Source organism: Ooceraea biroi, chromosome 3, assembly GCF_003672135.1.
Source record: "Ooceraea biroi isolate clonal line C1 chromosome 3, Obir_v5.4, whole genome shotgun sequence".
NCBI classification, from domain to species: Eukaryota; Metazoa; Arthropoda; class Insecta; order Hymenoptera; family Formicidae; genus Ooceraea; species Ooceraea biroi.
Window position 1 is genome coordinate 15557060 of NC_039508.1, and position 16000 is coordinate 15573059.

Genomic DNA, 16000 nt, shown 5'->3' on the forward strand with positions numbered 1-16000 from the left:
GTAGCAAACCACAGTAAAATATTTCAGTGTTAAATAAAAGTAAATCATTTGAGATACCTAGCGGAATAAGCCGCTTAACTAAACGGATTAGCCGAGATTGCACTTGCTTTCGTCATTGTTGCATTCGCATTATACTGACATCGTTACAAATTTAATTGCTTTCCATTATGCTCTATAATCGAATGGGCAACAATTTGGGAAAGCAATAATTTATAATTTACGGTGATAAAATGCGGTCATAAATATACCCGATTTAATTGGAAGCATTATTATTACCAGTGGAATTTTCCCAGATAATTACTAAAATCATGGCTCAATATTTTTAATCGGATTACTTCCTAATTGCATTGCATAAACAATAGAAACTTAGAAAAAATTAGAAGCATTATTTATACATTCAAAATTGCACAAAATAATTTTATGATCATAAGCAAAAGGTACTTTGAGTAATGTTTAGCAATATATTTTGCACAGTAAGCTGCACGACTATTACGACTATTAAAGACAGTGCTTTTCTTCTTGGAACTTTAAAATGCCTTCGAGGTGTTAGCACTTGCTCTCGACTTGTTGGTTAGTGCAAGTTTCGTCAACATGCCAGAAATGCACTCTGGACAAACAAGTGTGCTCCGTTTGCGAAACATCCGCAATGTACACTTCCACAGTTTACCAAATGTGCTATCACTATAAATCGAATTTCCTTTCCAAAATTGTCGAGTGATTTCTAGCGAAAGAAATGCGCAATTTGTTTAACAAATTTATGCACGAAAGGACAAAACAAAAATTTAGTTATTTATTCATGAATCTATTTTATGTTCTTCATCACGAAACACTATTATTGAAAAACAAGTCGCCATATAAAAAAAAGCTATTACAATTAAAAGTAACGTTAACATTTACCAAATTGACGATACGATATGCGTGACGGAGTCTAATGGAATGATAACTGTTCGCGCAGGTGAAATTACTGTTTCTGCAATGGCTGCCGTGCCTGTTGCGCATGAGTCGGCCGGGCAAGAAAATCACGAAGAAGACCATTCTCATGAGTAATCGGATGAAGGAACTGGAGCTGCAGGAGAGGAGCAGTAAGAGTTTACTGGCGAATGTTTTAGACATTGACGACGATTTTCGCCACGGGAACAGCGCCGCCAATCCTGCCTCGGGCTATATAAGGTATCACCGATTCGCCGTTCAATCCCTTCAGCTCGTCGTGGTTGGCGAAAATCCCACGGCGTCAAAGAGGCTTAACATTTATTTTCCTGGCTAGTTGCACCATTTTCGCTAACAAGGGCGCTTGCCGCTGTTGTTTCAGCGGTCGGACGACAGGCCGAGCGTTATTCGTGGGAAACAGAAATCGCGTCATAATCCCGAGTTGCGCGAAAAAAGACCATAGAAAGGAAAAAAAACAGAGAACGCGAACGCATAATAATCCATTGTGAGTGATCAAAGGGGCAGCAACAAGCGCGGAATACGTATATTTCCGAGCAAATACACCCCGGCTGCATGTACTTTAATACGCGCATTCACTGCGGTCGGACGCGCTGTTTTGCACCTATCGCAGTATAGCGAGGATCGAAGACACGACTGCAAATAGATTACAAGAGTACACGTAATGTATACGTAGCGTTTGCTCTGCAATACTGTGAACGGTGGAGATCTGCTTGTACGAGATTCGCCAGTCGAGATTCGTCACTTAAAATGACTATAACAGTTACATCGCCGAAATATCGAATATCGAGATTTTCCACCCTCGATAAACGCCGATTCGGTTAACTGAAACCGGAACTTTCGTATTTTCCCTCCCGAAATCTTTGCACGTTCTCCTTCCAACTGATTTTTGCGAATCGTTAACGCAATATTCCATCCGGACGTTTCGTTTGCCGGATCCTTCAATAATCCTATCTCGTTCACCAGACGATTTTGCTGAGCAATTCGTTTCCTTCTTTCCTCTCTTTCTCTCCTGTCTGTCACGTCGTTACGCAAACTCGATAACAGAGACAAAGATCCGATACGATGTAATGTAGTTTCAGAATAGTGTACCTTCGAATTCTCCGTCCGAATTTTAATAGAAAGATATCTATGTTACTAATAGAAATGTATCCATATTAAAACATTCATTATGTCTACACGAACAAGTCTAAAGGTGCAAATAGTCGTGACGGTCGTTTCCCAACATGCGGAAGGTGAACGTTTAATATTCAGAGTATGATATTGCCGAGGAACTCTCTCTCTCTCTCTCTCTCTCCGCGTCTCATATCGCAGTAGACGCGTTTCAATAATTTAAACAACCATTACCTGACACTTCGGCAAGTCAGAATTTCTCAAGTTCTCCGAGCGCAAAATTTCTATCGACGCCCTGCCGATTCGGAGAGGCAATGTGGAGATACCATCAAGAGTAATAATTTACACGACCTTTTACAGCAGGTCGGCGTACGGCACACCGCTGTCGGCCAGGCCGGCGACAGTCGAGGAGACTTCGGCATCGCTGCCCCTCAGCGGTATGCAGAGAGAACTCCATACGATTCTCAAGGAATTGCAGTTCATTACGAGCCGCATGAAAAAGGCGGACGAGGATGATGAGGTCATTAGCGACTGGAAGTTCGCCGCCATGGTGGTCGACAGGTTGGATGTTTTAAATCTTTCATGTGGTTTCGCAGTTTGTGCACCAGCTCGCGGAAGGTCACGGGGCAAAGGGATAACGTTTCTACGTGGCGCAGCTCGGGATTCAGTTTCTCGTTTTTCGCGCAAGAGACGGAAAACTCGACTTACATTTAACTTACGGCCGCCGGCCTGGAATAACTTAACTCCGAGCGAATCCATTATGTAATTATTTGGGATCTACTTGCTCAGCAACGTCAATTATTCCGAGTACGCTCGCGCAATAATTTTAATTGCATGAAGAGAGAGTTCACTTGTAGCACAAGTTCGATTTTATGCGGGGTGAATTTGTTTACTCAATGAAACGCCAAGTTTATTCACCGAGTAATATCAATCAAAATTGACGTATTTAACAATTCCGTCCACAATTATATCTGTTATAAAAAAATGTAGAGAGGATATTTTCTATCTCCGAGTTGTGCGAATTTGTTTTGCCAAGCAGATAATAAATGTCTATCTTTATGTGCCTAACTTATACGGCTAGTAATTGACTGTACTAACATTCGAATTTCTCTTCTGTGAAATCAAGGCTTTGCCTGTTCATCTTCACGTTATTCACGCTTTTGGCTACGGTGGTGATACTGTGTCGCGCGCCACACATAATCGTCCAGTAATAGACTGCCCCGGTCGAACCACCGAAAAAATGCACAAAAAACCAGAGATAGCGCCTTCTGGAATTTAGGTAAGGATATAAATTGCATTCTGTTGTGATTGTCCTCCTTGCATCCATGTTACGTTCCCCGTGCCGAAAATATTTTATCAGAAGCTCCGTCGCTCGCAAGCTTAATTCACTTAATTCTGCTCGCCCGAGACCGAAATCGGCATGTAAATTCGCACCGCGCGGTCCGAATCCGCGATCATTACGTGCGAATGACACGGACCGGATGACCATAACGCAGTTAATACTGCGTGGTAATGTTAACAAGCGTCGTGAAACAAGCTTGGCTCGTTGGCCGCCGCGCGCTGAAAATTTCCAATCGCGCCAATACGAATACCACCATCTCGCTATTTCGTCGCGCTAATTGCTGGTCAGTGATTCTGGAGTGCATTCGTATTATTATTGATGTATTAACCCGACATACACGGCCGTCGGATTACGATTTCAAGTATCCGGATACTCGTTGCTTGTGATTATCGACAATTGACTTCGCATATAATATGTATGCAGTATCGAACTAAACATGTAAATTACAGTGTGAGAAATATTTATTGCTTGCTTATAATATAGTCTCTCTGCGTAGAACACAGGCGAAATAACGATTTTTGCTTGTTCGTGTCTGAATAACAATGTTAAGTAATTCCGTGCAATTATAACATAATATTGCCAGCATTAATTAATTTTTATGACAACGCATTCTACTGCTAAGGACCATAAATTAACAGAATTTTAATTTTAATGAAATGGCAAACTACGTAGAAGACTCAATGTTTTAATTAAAATTGCGTAATTACACCCCAAAAAATATATTAATAATCTCTAATTTGTCTTTTATATAAATTATTCTTTACTTAAACCTTTCCAGAAAAAAATTGCAAATAAAAAGTACATTTTTATTTCGTTCCTTTTTCCTGAGCTAATTTTTTCTGCTAGTTATTTCCTAGAGCTTTCCTTGACCGAGTGATATTCAAGAGTTTTAAGTTGTATTCGTAAGATTTTAATGGAAAAACTCAACATTTCGATCTTTAAAAAGGCAGAGACTAAAAGCTTGTTTCTAGAAAGCTTAATGGCAAAGTGAGCTTGCGAGAAGCAATCAATCGGCACAACCCAAAGTCCTTTCCCCCAAAATCGATCCTCCAGAAATCATCAGTCAGACATGCTACACTGTCGTGCTACACTAGCGCTTTCTTTCCTCCCCTTTGCAGGAACGACGTCCGATGCGATTCGAGGAGGCGGCTACGGAGCGCGTCGAAGTGACGGGAAAGCGCGGAAAAAGAGAGATGGACTCGTTAGTCCCTTTCGCGCCCTTCTGCGCGACTCACCCCCGGGAATGTTCGAAACGTTCTCGCATTTCCTGATTCCTCACGATGGGAACCGCCATCACTGGGTCGCCCGATACTCACGCGATGTGCTTTCACTCACATGCAAGTCAAGGAAGGAGGCAAGAGTGAGATCATCAACGACGTTCGCGGGGAAGACGGACTTCCAGTAGCGGCTGTGGCAGCTTCGTTTTTCCGGGATGGACCCGCCGGGAGGACGATTCCGGATTCGAGAGGAGACGACGAACAAAGGGAGCAAGGATCCGATCGCCGACGTCACGCTCTGTTGCGGCTGCGTTCTTTCGTTTAAGTGACTTAATTAACGTTCCGTAGTGCGAGACCGGTAGGTAGTCGACGCGCGACGCGAGCTGGACGAAGATTTAGGGGGTGCCTCTAGATCGTAGACGAAGGTAGGTGTCGGCGAGATAGAGGACGCGCCGCCGAGTAAGTCTAAAAATGTATCTCACGAGCTCCCATCGATCGCGATCACGCTCGCGATCGCGAACGATGTGATCTCGCGCGGACGCGGTGGGGAACGCGCGACGAGTCGACGGCGTCACGAGAAAGGGAGATCGCGCAGTCCTCGGAAGAGCGTTGTTGCGGCCTTTCGATAATAGTAACAATAACGATAATATTTCTTATAATAATGAAAATAATAATTAACGATATAATTACTGTTAGTCGCTTTGCGCGCGCGCGCGTACGTACGCACGCTCGCACGCGCGTTACGACCGAGTCGTAATTAATTAACGCCGCGATCTGTTGAGGGTCTCTCGTGGGGAGCCGAGACGGACTTTAAAATAACTGCCAAATAGAAACTCGAGTCAGGGGTGTTCAACCATCTCAAAACGGTAGGAAGTCAAGTGCGGCTTGGACGATCGACAGGGTGAACGCGCGTGGGCGCCGTGACCAACTCGACGAGACCCCGGGACGAGGGGTGACCCGATCGACGGATCTTCTTGTTTCTTCCCTCCCATGCGCGATCCGCGCGACCAACCGTGTGCGGTTTTAACCGTGCCGTTTCCCAGACCCAAGATCCGCAAAGGCACGCGATAACAAGCTCGCGCCGTCAACGATCGCACGATCGATTCTCCCCACGCTCGATATATTTTTCCACGTTCTCCCGTTAATAAAGTCCACCCGTGTCGTGCTCGAGAGCTGATGCGCACAAGCGCGAGTGATCCCTCCGCACTTCCGCAAAAACCCGCCGGACGTTTTCACACACAGCGCGTGCTCACCACGGTGCGTGTGCACGCGAGAAGTTTTACAAGCGCACAAGAGAGAGCGGTCAACGCGTCGCTTTATTCAGCCGGTCGGCGGAAGGAGGGTCGATCGATCGGTCGTCCGCTCGTTCGTCCAGGTCGTACGAGCCGCACGAGTATGCAGGGCGAACGGCGAGCGAGCACAACGCAGGCAGAGGCAAGCGCGGCGAGGGCGAATAAACCGCGAAAAAAGAAAAAAACTGCCAAGTTGGACCACCCCTGCTTTCCGTACAGAGCCACGCGTACTCGAGTCCTCGGGGACCTCGGTGAATCCGTTGTGGATCGTGATCAAGCGCTGCCAGGGAGCGATCGACGCGTTAGGGGGAGGAAAGGGGGCCGCGACAGCGATTTATATATCTCGGTGGATCGCACAGCTTCGTTGCTCGGCCACGCGCTGTCAAACCCTTCGACGAGCTGTAACTTCGTGAAAAGTGTGACCCGAATTGCGCCATGCTTTCTCACTCAAACATTATTCACGTTTCGCACTTTGCCGAAATTACTTCTTGCAGAATTTATGGAGGTAAAATCACAGATATGAATTCTCTACAAATTGGTCACGCGTGTACCTCGGAAGTGTATCAGTTACACGCGCGCTACGGAAAGAAAGAATTGTTAGAGCACCAATTATCCGTCGCGATATTTGCGACGGCAGTCGACAAATGATCCGCAATCATTATTGACGTCGGTACGCGTATGTTACAAAGGAAACTCGTGACCTCGCGTGGGTTGATCAAACAATTAATTCTTAGGACGGATAGCGGGAGACCTCCGGAGTCCTCATTAGCGTAAACTCGTGAGTTCGTACTTTTTACAACGCACGCAGCTAATTACCGACTTGCGGATCCACTCGTTAGCGTGTGTGACGTGGACTATACGAATCGTTTCCTTTGCGCGAACGAGTTTCGTCGAAGTACCGTATCGTCATTGACTTTCCGTCTTATTTATTTTATCATCGCTGAACACGTGCAGTTTTTCGAACTGAATGGACTTGGTCTCGTATTATCCAGAATTTTATATTGCGTACTGTCGTTGTAACGTTGCACTCGCTGAAGGTTTTGACGTCAAAAATTTCGTAGTCCGTTTCTCTCTCTCTTTCTCTCCCTTTTCTGTTCTTCCTGCCTCACTTAACGAAATTGTACGAAATGACGAAATGATGTAGTCGTTCAACTGACGCGAACAGAAAATGCATGATAATGATGAAAATAACGTTAGAGTGTTCGGCTAAATACTCAGATAAATACGTACGTAAACGAGAGAATGTTTGACGTAAAACTTGACGTAGAACTTGAGTGCATCGTGCAGCGATCTGGTTAGTACACGAATGAACATTGTCATCGACGAAACACGCACAACCGCACACATCTCGCCCTCCCACACATACACACACGCTCATACATACATAATACGCGAATGCACCACTCAAAAACGTTACGGCGATAAAATAATTATCCACATATTTGAAAGAAATTGTTTGCTATAGCAAGCTGAATCGACGATGCTCGATCGCGTGCCAAAAAAGAACCGAAATCAGGTCAAAGAAAAATCATTGCAAAACGTTTCTCGGGGAACGGTGATCGTCGATCATTGCCGACAATCATATCGCGCGACGTAGGTTTGCAGCGTTCGCGGAGCACGAAGCGCGAGAACGAAAGAATTGCGGTATAATGCGATCCTCGGGACGCACGCGAGGGAATGGGACGAGGTACGCGATGCAAGGAGCAATTCTGAGCACAACGAAACGCGAATAGAATTTATGAGCATGCAGGGAGAGGAAGACTGAAGGACCGTTTACACCACGCGATCTCTCGACGCGACGTTGCTAGGAGAATATTGTTGGTGCATCATTGCAATATTATTCTAAAATCTCGTAGCTGCGAGCTGTTGCTTATACAGCTTGCCGCAGGAATAATCAAATGGCAGTCGATTAGAATACGCGAAGCGTTGAAATACTTTAGATACGTAGATCGTAGCGTTGAGTAATTAAGATATTATTACGCCGCTAGAGAAATTCTTTCGACACGGCTGCATTAATAATCGTAATTAACTTGAATCGACTAATTCGAGTAATGATTGATTCGGTAATTATGCAATTTATTCGGAGAGCAGCTGATATTCATTCGAACGAGCTTTGTTAAATCGAGAGATCAGTTTTGCTCACTCGAGCAGATTGTCCGCGGATTTTTCTACGCGGTTCTGCAGACTCGATACGGCCGATGCGATGTGTAAAATAGAAATCCGCGGGTTAAACGGACCTTGCAGAATCGCTGGGACGATCGACATCGTGCGGAGGTCACCGATGATTTCGAGATGGCACGGCCGATCGACGGGAGATTCACCCAGGGCGTCCTCCGATCTAGCGTAATTTTCTAACTCATCACGCGCGCGTCACGTAATCGATAAGTATACGAGGTAAAACGACGACGGCCACTATTGGCGGCTGTGCGGACCGGAGACACAAAGGGACAGGAAGCGAGAAATCCGAGGGCGCGTCGCGACGCCGTCGTGAAATCGGCCGCCAGGGCGAAACTGTCGCGTACAAATCAGTTCGACGAGAACGAGGCGCAATCTGCGAGCCTCGAATGGCATACCCGCGTGAAACGACACCTGCTACAATAGAGAAAGGAAGGTACACACATGGATATCCGTATCACGAACGCGCTTTCAGCATGAAAAACCGGCTCGTCCGATTGTCGTGTCGCTCACGTTATCTCCGAACGCAATTTTCGATACTGGAATCGAATTAAAAATCAGAATCGGACGGCCGGGTTTCACGCTAAACGCACGTCGAAAATACGGGCCGTATCCTTTCACGTAAATGTATGTGTGTGTATATATATATCTTCGTTGCCCCCATACCGGAGATTTTTTTATATATGCGATACGAGAGAGGTAAAGGCGGTGCGCGGGAGAGTAGCGCATTGTTAATTCCAAAACGCTCACTAAAACGAATCTAGCGAGTACACAGCGTAAGAAAAATTTTACATGGTGTTTGTACGTTTAAGGGACTAAAACGCGTCACACTCGCAGAGGATCGTTCTGCGATTGAGTCGCCCGTACGCAATTAACGAGAGCGTTTGAATGGAGAGCGCGAGAGAGACGAAGTTACGAGCACACGCACACGGCAGACGGGAAACATTGTACCACGAGAAAGAAGAAAAAAAAGGAAGAAATTAAGAAAAAGAGAGAAACGAATCCGTGTAACATTAAGAGAATTAAGCTCGATGTACGGTAATCATTTGATTGGTGTGAGACCACGTGGTTATTATTAGTATTGTTTATGCCGAAAGAAACGACGATCATCGCGTTAGTGCTATTATCACACCGCAGGACTATTACTGTCGATATGATTACCGTTACTATTTACCACTACTACTAGCGCTACTTAATATTATTATTATGATTATCATTACTACTACTATGATTATTACTAATGTCGTTACTAACTATACTACTATTACTATTACTATTACCGCTAGAAGCTACACTTACTATTACCTACCTACACCGCTCTGCTACTATTGTTACTATTATTGCTAACTTCTAATTCCTCCACCGGGCGTGGAGCGCGCGATATCGCGAAGGATCGCGCACGATTTTAGCCGTAAGCTAAGCGACCTGCGATTTGCGTTTTTAATATTCGAGATATGCGGTATAATTCACAAACGCGCAATGAAACGGAGCTCAAGCGACACCACGACATATCCCGAGAAATTCGTCGACCGAATTTAAATAATATAACGAATGACGAATTGTCAGAATAACAGCCACGTTTTAGTCGTGTGACGCGAGCGGCGCTTCGGTAATGACGTGCATCAATTTTCGTAGGCTTTTTCGGATTAATGCGGAGCCGCGAGTAGAGTCGATTTTCTAGCGATGGCCCGCAGCATTGTTTCGTCGCGCCCCGGGATAATTCGACTCGTGGAAAACTTTCTTTATCATCGGCCTCTCGATCGGAGATAAATGAGTAGAATTTGAGTAGAGTCGTTGCTATTGCATTCTTGATCTAAACAACAATCGCGAGGGACGATTCGTGTGTAGCGCTACGCGTATAAATTTATCTCAGTTACCCGATGTTGCGTAATAGTTTGAAACTCGCGACGAATCAGGCCGACTTAAGAGAGAGAGAGAGAGAGAGAGAGAGAGAGAGAGAGAGACACGGTTATCTTTGCGCGCAAGTTCTCTTCAGCCCATCGCGATTCGTCTGGAAAACTTTTCTGCACGCTTAATCTCTCCGATCTCCAATAATTTCCCAATTCGGAAAACATTTGGCTGTTCTCGGATGTTATTGTAGCAGCGTTTGAAGATATCAGTAGATTGATTACGCACAAAAATTATAGAGTAGGTAAATGTTCATAAGAACTTTATTTTATAAGGGTAGGGGAAAAAATGGAACATCTAAAATACAATAAGCAAAAAATAATAATCAGTTTAACATAACTGTATTAAAAGATATACATTTTAATGAAACACAAATATCTTTTCTGATACTTTGATACTTTCCATTTTTATTTCTTACTTTTAACGACAAATTTGTGTCATGGGGGTAAGAGATTTATTGAGAGAGAAAGAGTTAAGCGGTGCACCGGTTTTCCACACGCGCGGTTCTCTTTCCGGTAGAACGGCTAGACTTCTCGATTACCTTCGCCGCGATTAAGAATACGGATGACAAAAAGGGTACGTACGAGGTAAGCGTACGAACCTTTATTGGTACGAAGCTCGTTTTGCCCACTGCCGCGTAGGTGCAGGCGAGCGCATTGAAACATGAAAATTGTGTAACTTCTGTGATAAGAATCGATTAATAGTAATTGCCGAATGCGAAACCCCTTGAAACGAGGACGTTGGCGAAAGTAGCGACGCGAGCTCAAGCCGATAACGAATCGCTTCGCCGAGAGTAACACGAAACCATCGATGAAAATAATTTAAACGATGTCAAACGATACTTCGACGTACGAAATATACGACATTTCCGCTCTCCGTATCTGTAATTTTCGATCTATAAAACATAAATAAAGCGCATTAAATGCAATGTTAATGTGATGTACATACGATCGACATGGACCGAAATTAGAAGAATACGTGGACCAAATAATCGGTTTCATTTACAGCCAAAGTAATCTAATTTTTTAAATTAGTCTAGTAATTTTTCGCGATCTATTTTATAACAAATTATCTATACATATTAAATTTTTAGAGATTAGCTCTAGATTCTCGTTTTGCAAACAGATTCATTGACATTCTTACAAGTTATTTTAGGTCTTTTAATAATTTATCATGCGAGATTCTTTGTCTTTTATAATCTATTTATACTATTCTGACAAATGAGCAAACGTTAATATTTTAGTGGAGTGATTTTAAAAAACAATTAGGAAAAGTTAATTAGAATGAGGAGCTTAAAGAAGAAAAGGCCCGGTATCAAAATCTTTCGTTAATTAGGAAAAGGAGCCAGCAATTTAAATTAATTAAAACATCTATAGATCAAAGAGAAAAAGTAAAGCAACTGCTGATTTAATTTAATGCTGAATATCGAAAAATTGCAGAGGAGGAACGGACGCTCGAATTTAATCAAGGAATCTCATTAGTCGAGCTGCGGGCGCAAAGTTTGGACCATCTTTCAGCTAAAAAAGATCCGCGCTCAATATGGTATCGGTTTCGTGTTGCGCGGCGAAGTTTAACGCGTCTTCATTTGCGGCTAATTGGGGCCGATTAGTAGCGGCGGCTCTCGCATCCCGTCGACGAACGAAGGCGAGCCGGAAATGACGGGGCTTAGTCTGGAAATTGCCAATCGACGTCTAATTCGGCCGCTCGCGGCCAATTTCGACTCGACGCCGAAGATGAAGCGGCGACGCGCGTGCTTGAAATATGATCGTCCCGGTCACGGCTGAGAGGAGGGATCAAAAGAGCCAGAACGGAAGTAAGAGGTCTCCCGCCCGCGATTTTTCCCGACAACGCGCTCGCGGACGGGGTGCAGCGATCGATGTGGCCGAAGCTCGCTAATTACGGCACGTCCGTTAATTGCAGACGAACTCACACAGACAAGAAACGCGCCCGCGCGATCTGTTTTTACTTTTTTATGTGACACGCGCTTCGTCGCACTCTTCGATGACGAGACGTCGCTGCTTGCTCAAAGATACGTCTCGAGCGATCGGTCGCAAGCATTGACAGCAGCACGAGAAAATGAGAGAATGTGTAAATGTGTAGCGGAAACAAGAGGCCTGGGCCGCGCGACGTTACTCCCAACGTGTAAAAGCAAGCGACACGGAGCAGTCGCGGGGAACACACTCGTTACGCACTTGTGCGATTTCGTTTCGGAATCGGAGGTGGTGCATTATTATCGATAACGTGTAAAGCCGTGCGCCGTGTGTTAATGTACACGTACGCAAATACTTTGAACATACGAATATAAATATATACATATATACATATGAAAATAGGCGTATGCATAGGTAAAATGCATATTATACATATATATATAAATATAAATATATAAATATATATATAGCTAATATACATATACATATATAAATAGCGAAAAACAATATTGTAACATACGAGCACAGGAGAATCTGCTAAAAGGTGAAAAAAATGCTAATATAAATTAACATTAAACGTTAAACTAATGGATAGTGTGCGAGAACTGTTAATAAATTGTAATATTAACTAATTCATTAATGAACTAAATACAAAGGAATTGAACTAGGTTACACACGGACAACTGGTAGTCAGTCCCCAACATTCGTCTCTGTTCCTACTCTCTGCGAACGTGAACTCGCGCGTTGCTTTCGGTATACACGCATGGTTTCGCGATCGCCACGAAAAGCGTCTCCTTCGTTGAATTTCTCATTGATTTCTGTCGGATATCACGTATGATCTTTCATTTATCACGACTGGATCGAGTAATTGGCCGCGAGACACGCGTAGACACACACTCACACATCCCGCGTAACATGCTCTAATTTATATAATTATTATATAAATTCACATGTACATATAGGACACCACTATATACACACACACGCGCGTGCCAAAGGTGATTTATAAATGCAATACGAGACAACGTGTGAATCAAAAAGAGAAAAAAGCTAACGGTGATTAGAGGAAATTTCGCGAATATCGATTGTCATCGTTCCTCTCTCCCGAATATCTGCACTGATTCTCAAATAAAAAAGTACGGCTTGACCTCACGCATCGACTACTCGTATTTTATTCCTGAGGAATAAAAGCCGAGGGGGATGTTGTCCCTTCCCTTCTACTATCCACTATGAGCCCCCATTCGCTTTCGTTCGAGCGATACGTACGGGCAAGGCGAGAGGAAAGATAAAGGAAACGAAAGCAAAAAGGGGATGTAGAGAGGACCGGGAATTTTTTTCAGATTGACGCGAGTTGAAACGCGACGAGTGACACGGGGCGAGTGACCAGCCGTCATCGATCATGTATCAACGTCGGTGGTACGTACACATGCGTTGCGAGAAAACACACGCGCGCCCACATTGCCACGGATTGACCGCCGATGGATCGATCCGCAAGCCGTTTTACACATGAGGTAGATGATACGTAACATTAACGCCATTGTAAAGTGACGTGCGCGAGACGAGGTGACATGCAAGTAAATTAATAATAACAATTGATATAATGGAGACAAGCCAGCCGCGCGCGGTATGCTCAAAATGTAGAATAAAGATTACGACACTGTACAATGCGTTTAAGGGATACCTTATGTATAGATAACACGTTAATACGGGGTGTAAATGCAACTGTCGCGATGAAAGCGGGACAGGACTGTTGAGACTGTAGGATTAAGCGAGGATGCGCGAGCGAGACTTTGATGATATTTGCAGCGCTGCGTCGCTATGTATAGCGTGAAAAACTGATACAAATGCGAATACAGAAGTCTATATGGATATAATCTTGCGTTCCTAACAATGAGAACATTGTCCGATGAATAAATGTCCGGATTGACGCTAATCGACTTTAATTTCCATTTCAGAATACTCAAAGCGAATCGAGATTTAGTCCGTAAATGAATATAACTATTATTTGTTCTACAAAAAGACTGTGGGATTTTTTATTTTATTCCTTTAAATTTCGTACTAAATTATGTTACTTATAAGCATTCGAAATTGGAAATCTCTTCACGCGAATTATACTTTGAAATTCTCATGTGAATATAATCGATTGGAAATTGAGAGTCTATATACAGATACATAAATTTTCTAATAAAACTAAAAGGATGAGAATAGAGATGCAATGTATGTATAGATAAGGTCTAGTATGAAAGTTTTCTGAAACAATTACATGTACCAAGGGAATTTAAACGTACTATAAGTAATTAAATGACCTATTTAAAGCAAGCGTTTTAATTTCATTTGCTAGACGTCGAGTTTCATTATTTTAATTATTATGATCATTATCATCATTTATTTCAATAGACATGTAATTTTTCATTTAAGTCAATGTAACGTGCGATAAGTTTCGACAGTTTTGTACGAGGAAGAAGGATGGAAATAAATGTCACGCAGTCCTTGTCTTCTACAGAGAACTTTACCTTTTACTCCTTTGATTCCCCCAAATATCTTGTAATATCAAAATAAAAGACAATTAAGCAAATTCATAATTTGTCTTGATAATTAATCACACCCTTGATCCAAAATGTTTAAAGCAAAGAGTCAAATAAAATCAGAAAATATCGGTCTTATAACATGAGGGATATAGGACAATTTCATTAATCCACTTAACTCTTGTAATCCATTAACAAGATTAGCTGGCGCATTCATTGTATTCTCTGTGAATATTTCTCTGTATTTTTACACTTCTTATTTTGCTTCGTTAATCTAATAATGATTCAAGCCATTGAATATAGTTAATTTATAAGCAATTATATATTCAGTCGATTAATCGTTATTAATGCATTCGGTTATTAATGCGGTTGATGATTTTGCTTTTGCATGATTTGAGATTGAAAATTGAAGATGCATTTTAAAAGCTATCCATATTTAATGTAAATTTTACATATAAAAAGGAACAGAGAAATATATATAGATAGATATAGATTTTTAAAAAATATAGTACTTGAATTACAAAAAAGAGGTACTTTCACAATAATATAATTTTTATCAGAAAAATGCACACGCATACAAATGTGTGCGAATTACTTGAAAAATATTATTATTTTATTTAATTTTACCGCCAAAATAAAATAAAAGTAAAACTAAAATATACAAATAACAATGCAAAGTAACAGAGAAAGAGAGAGGGAGAGAGAGAGAATGAAGTCCCGATTAAAATACCTATTTTTTACTTACTCATTTTTACTAACAATTTTTTCTTTTTTCTTAAAGTTGCAACTAAATTTTGAAATTATTATAATTATTTAATAAAAAACGCGCTTACTAAGTAATTAATGATGTTTCTCAATCATTGACAGTATAAGTTGAAAATTAGTTTAATTTAACTAATTAATTAATTTCAGCAATATAATTTATAAATAAAAATTCATCTACGTAATCTACTATTCCAATATACGTAATATACGTTCCAATATTTGAAAACATTTAAATAAAAATTTAGTTTAACTCGTATGAGATATACTATTTTAAAAGAAAAATTTAAAATTTTTGCTATTGCGTTATACTAGTAAAATTAAAAATTTACTCAATATTTGACCCGATTTATTGGGTGATATTATTACTTCACCTTTCAATCAAAGACAGTGGAGGCTCATAGCAGATCTTTTAGAAACTTATTGAATGGAAACTCATAAACGAGGCCGTGGAAATATAAGGTGCCTGCATTATCGCAACTCGGTTAACACATGCTGGTGCCTACAGAATGGTAACATGTCAGCTAAGTGTCTGTAGATTAACAACTTGTGGTACAAAATCTAACGGCTGTAAAATAATAACTAGATAGTTAAAATCGATTTTTACAGATTGATAATTATTGTGCAGATGCAATCTTTGCTAATGTACACATTGTTTGCCATTCTCCAGGCGTTACACACCTTCATGATCCGAGTTTTCATTTTTAGTTTATAAAACGTCTACTATGAGCTTAGTCTGCTATGAACCATCTTTGATTGAAAGGCGAGGTAGTAGTATGAATCAATATTG

At 42.0% G+C, this 16000-nt stretch overlaps 1 protein-coding gene across 8 annotated transcripts in view; it reads left to right on the forward strand.

The window, feature by feature from the left end:
• The window catches only part of LOC105277220 (neuronal acetylcholine receptor subunit alpha-7), a 204143-nt gene extending 189715 nt beyond the window's left edge, over window positions 1–14428 (forward strand). For all 8 annotated transcript variants that reach the window (XM_011335431.3, XM_011335428.3, XM_011335434.3 and 5 more), the window contains 4 exons: window positions 956–1170; window positions 2419–2619; window positions 3185–3337; window positions 4519–14428. In XM_011335431.3, coding sequence (XP_011333733.1) covers window positions 956–1170; window positions 2419–2619; window positions 3185–3269 — 501 coding nt within the window. In that variant the 3' untranslated portion in view covers window positions 3270–3337; window positions 4519–14428. The remainder of the gene's footprint in view (window positions 1–955; window positions 1171–2418; window positions 2620–3184; window positions 3338–4518) is intronic.
• The last annotated feature ends 1572 nt before the right edge of the window (window positions 14429–16000 follow it).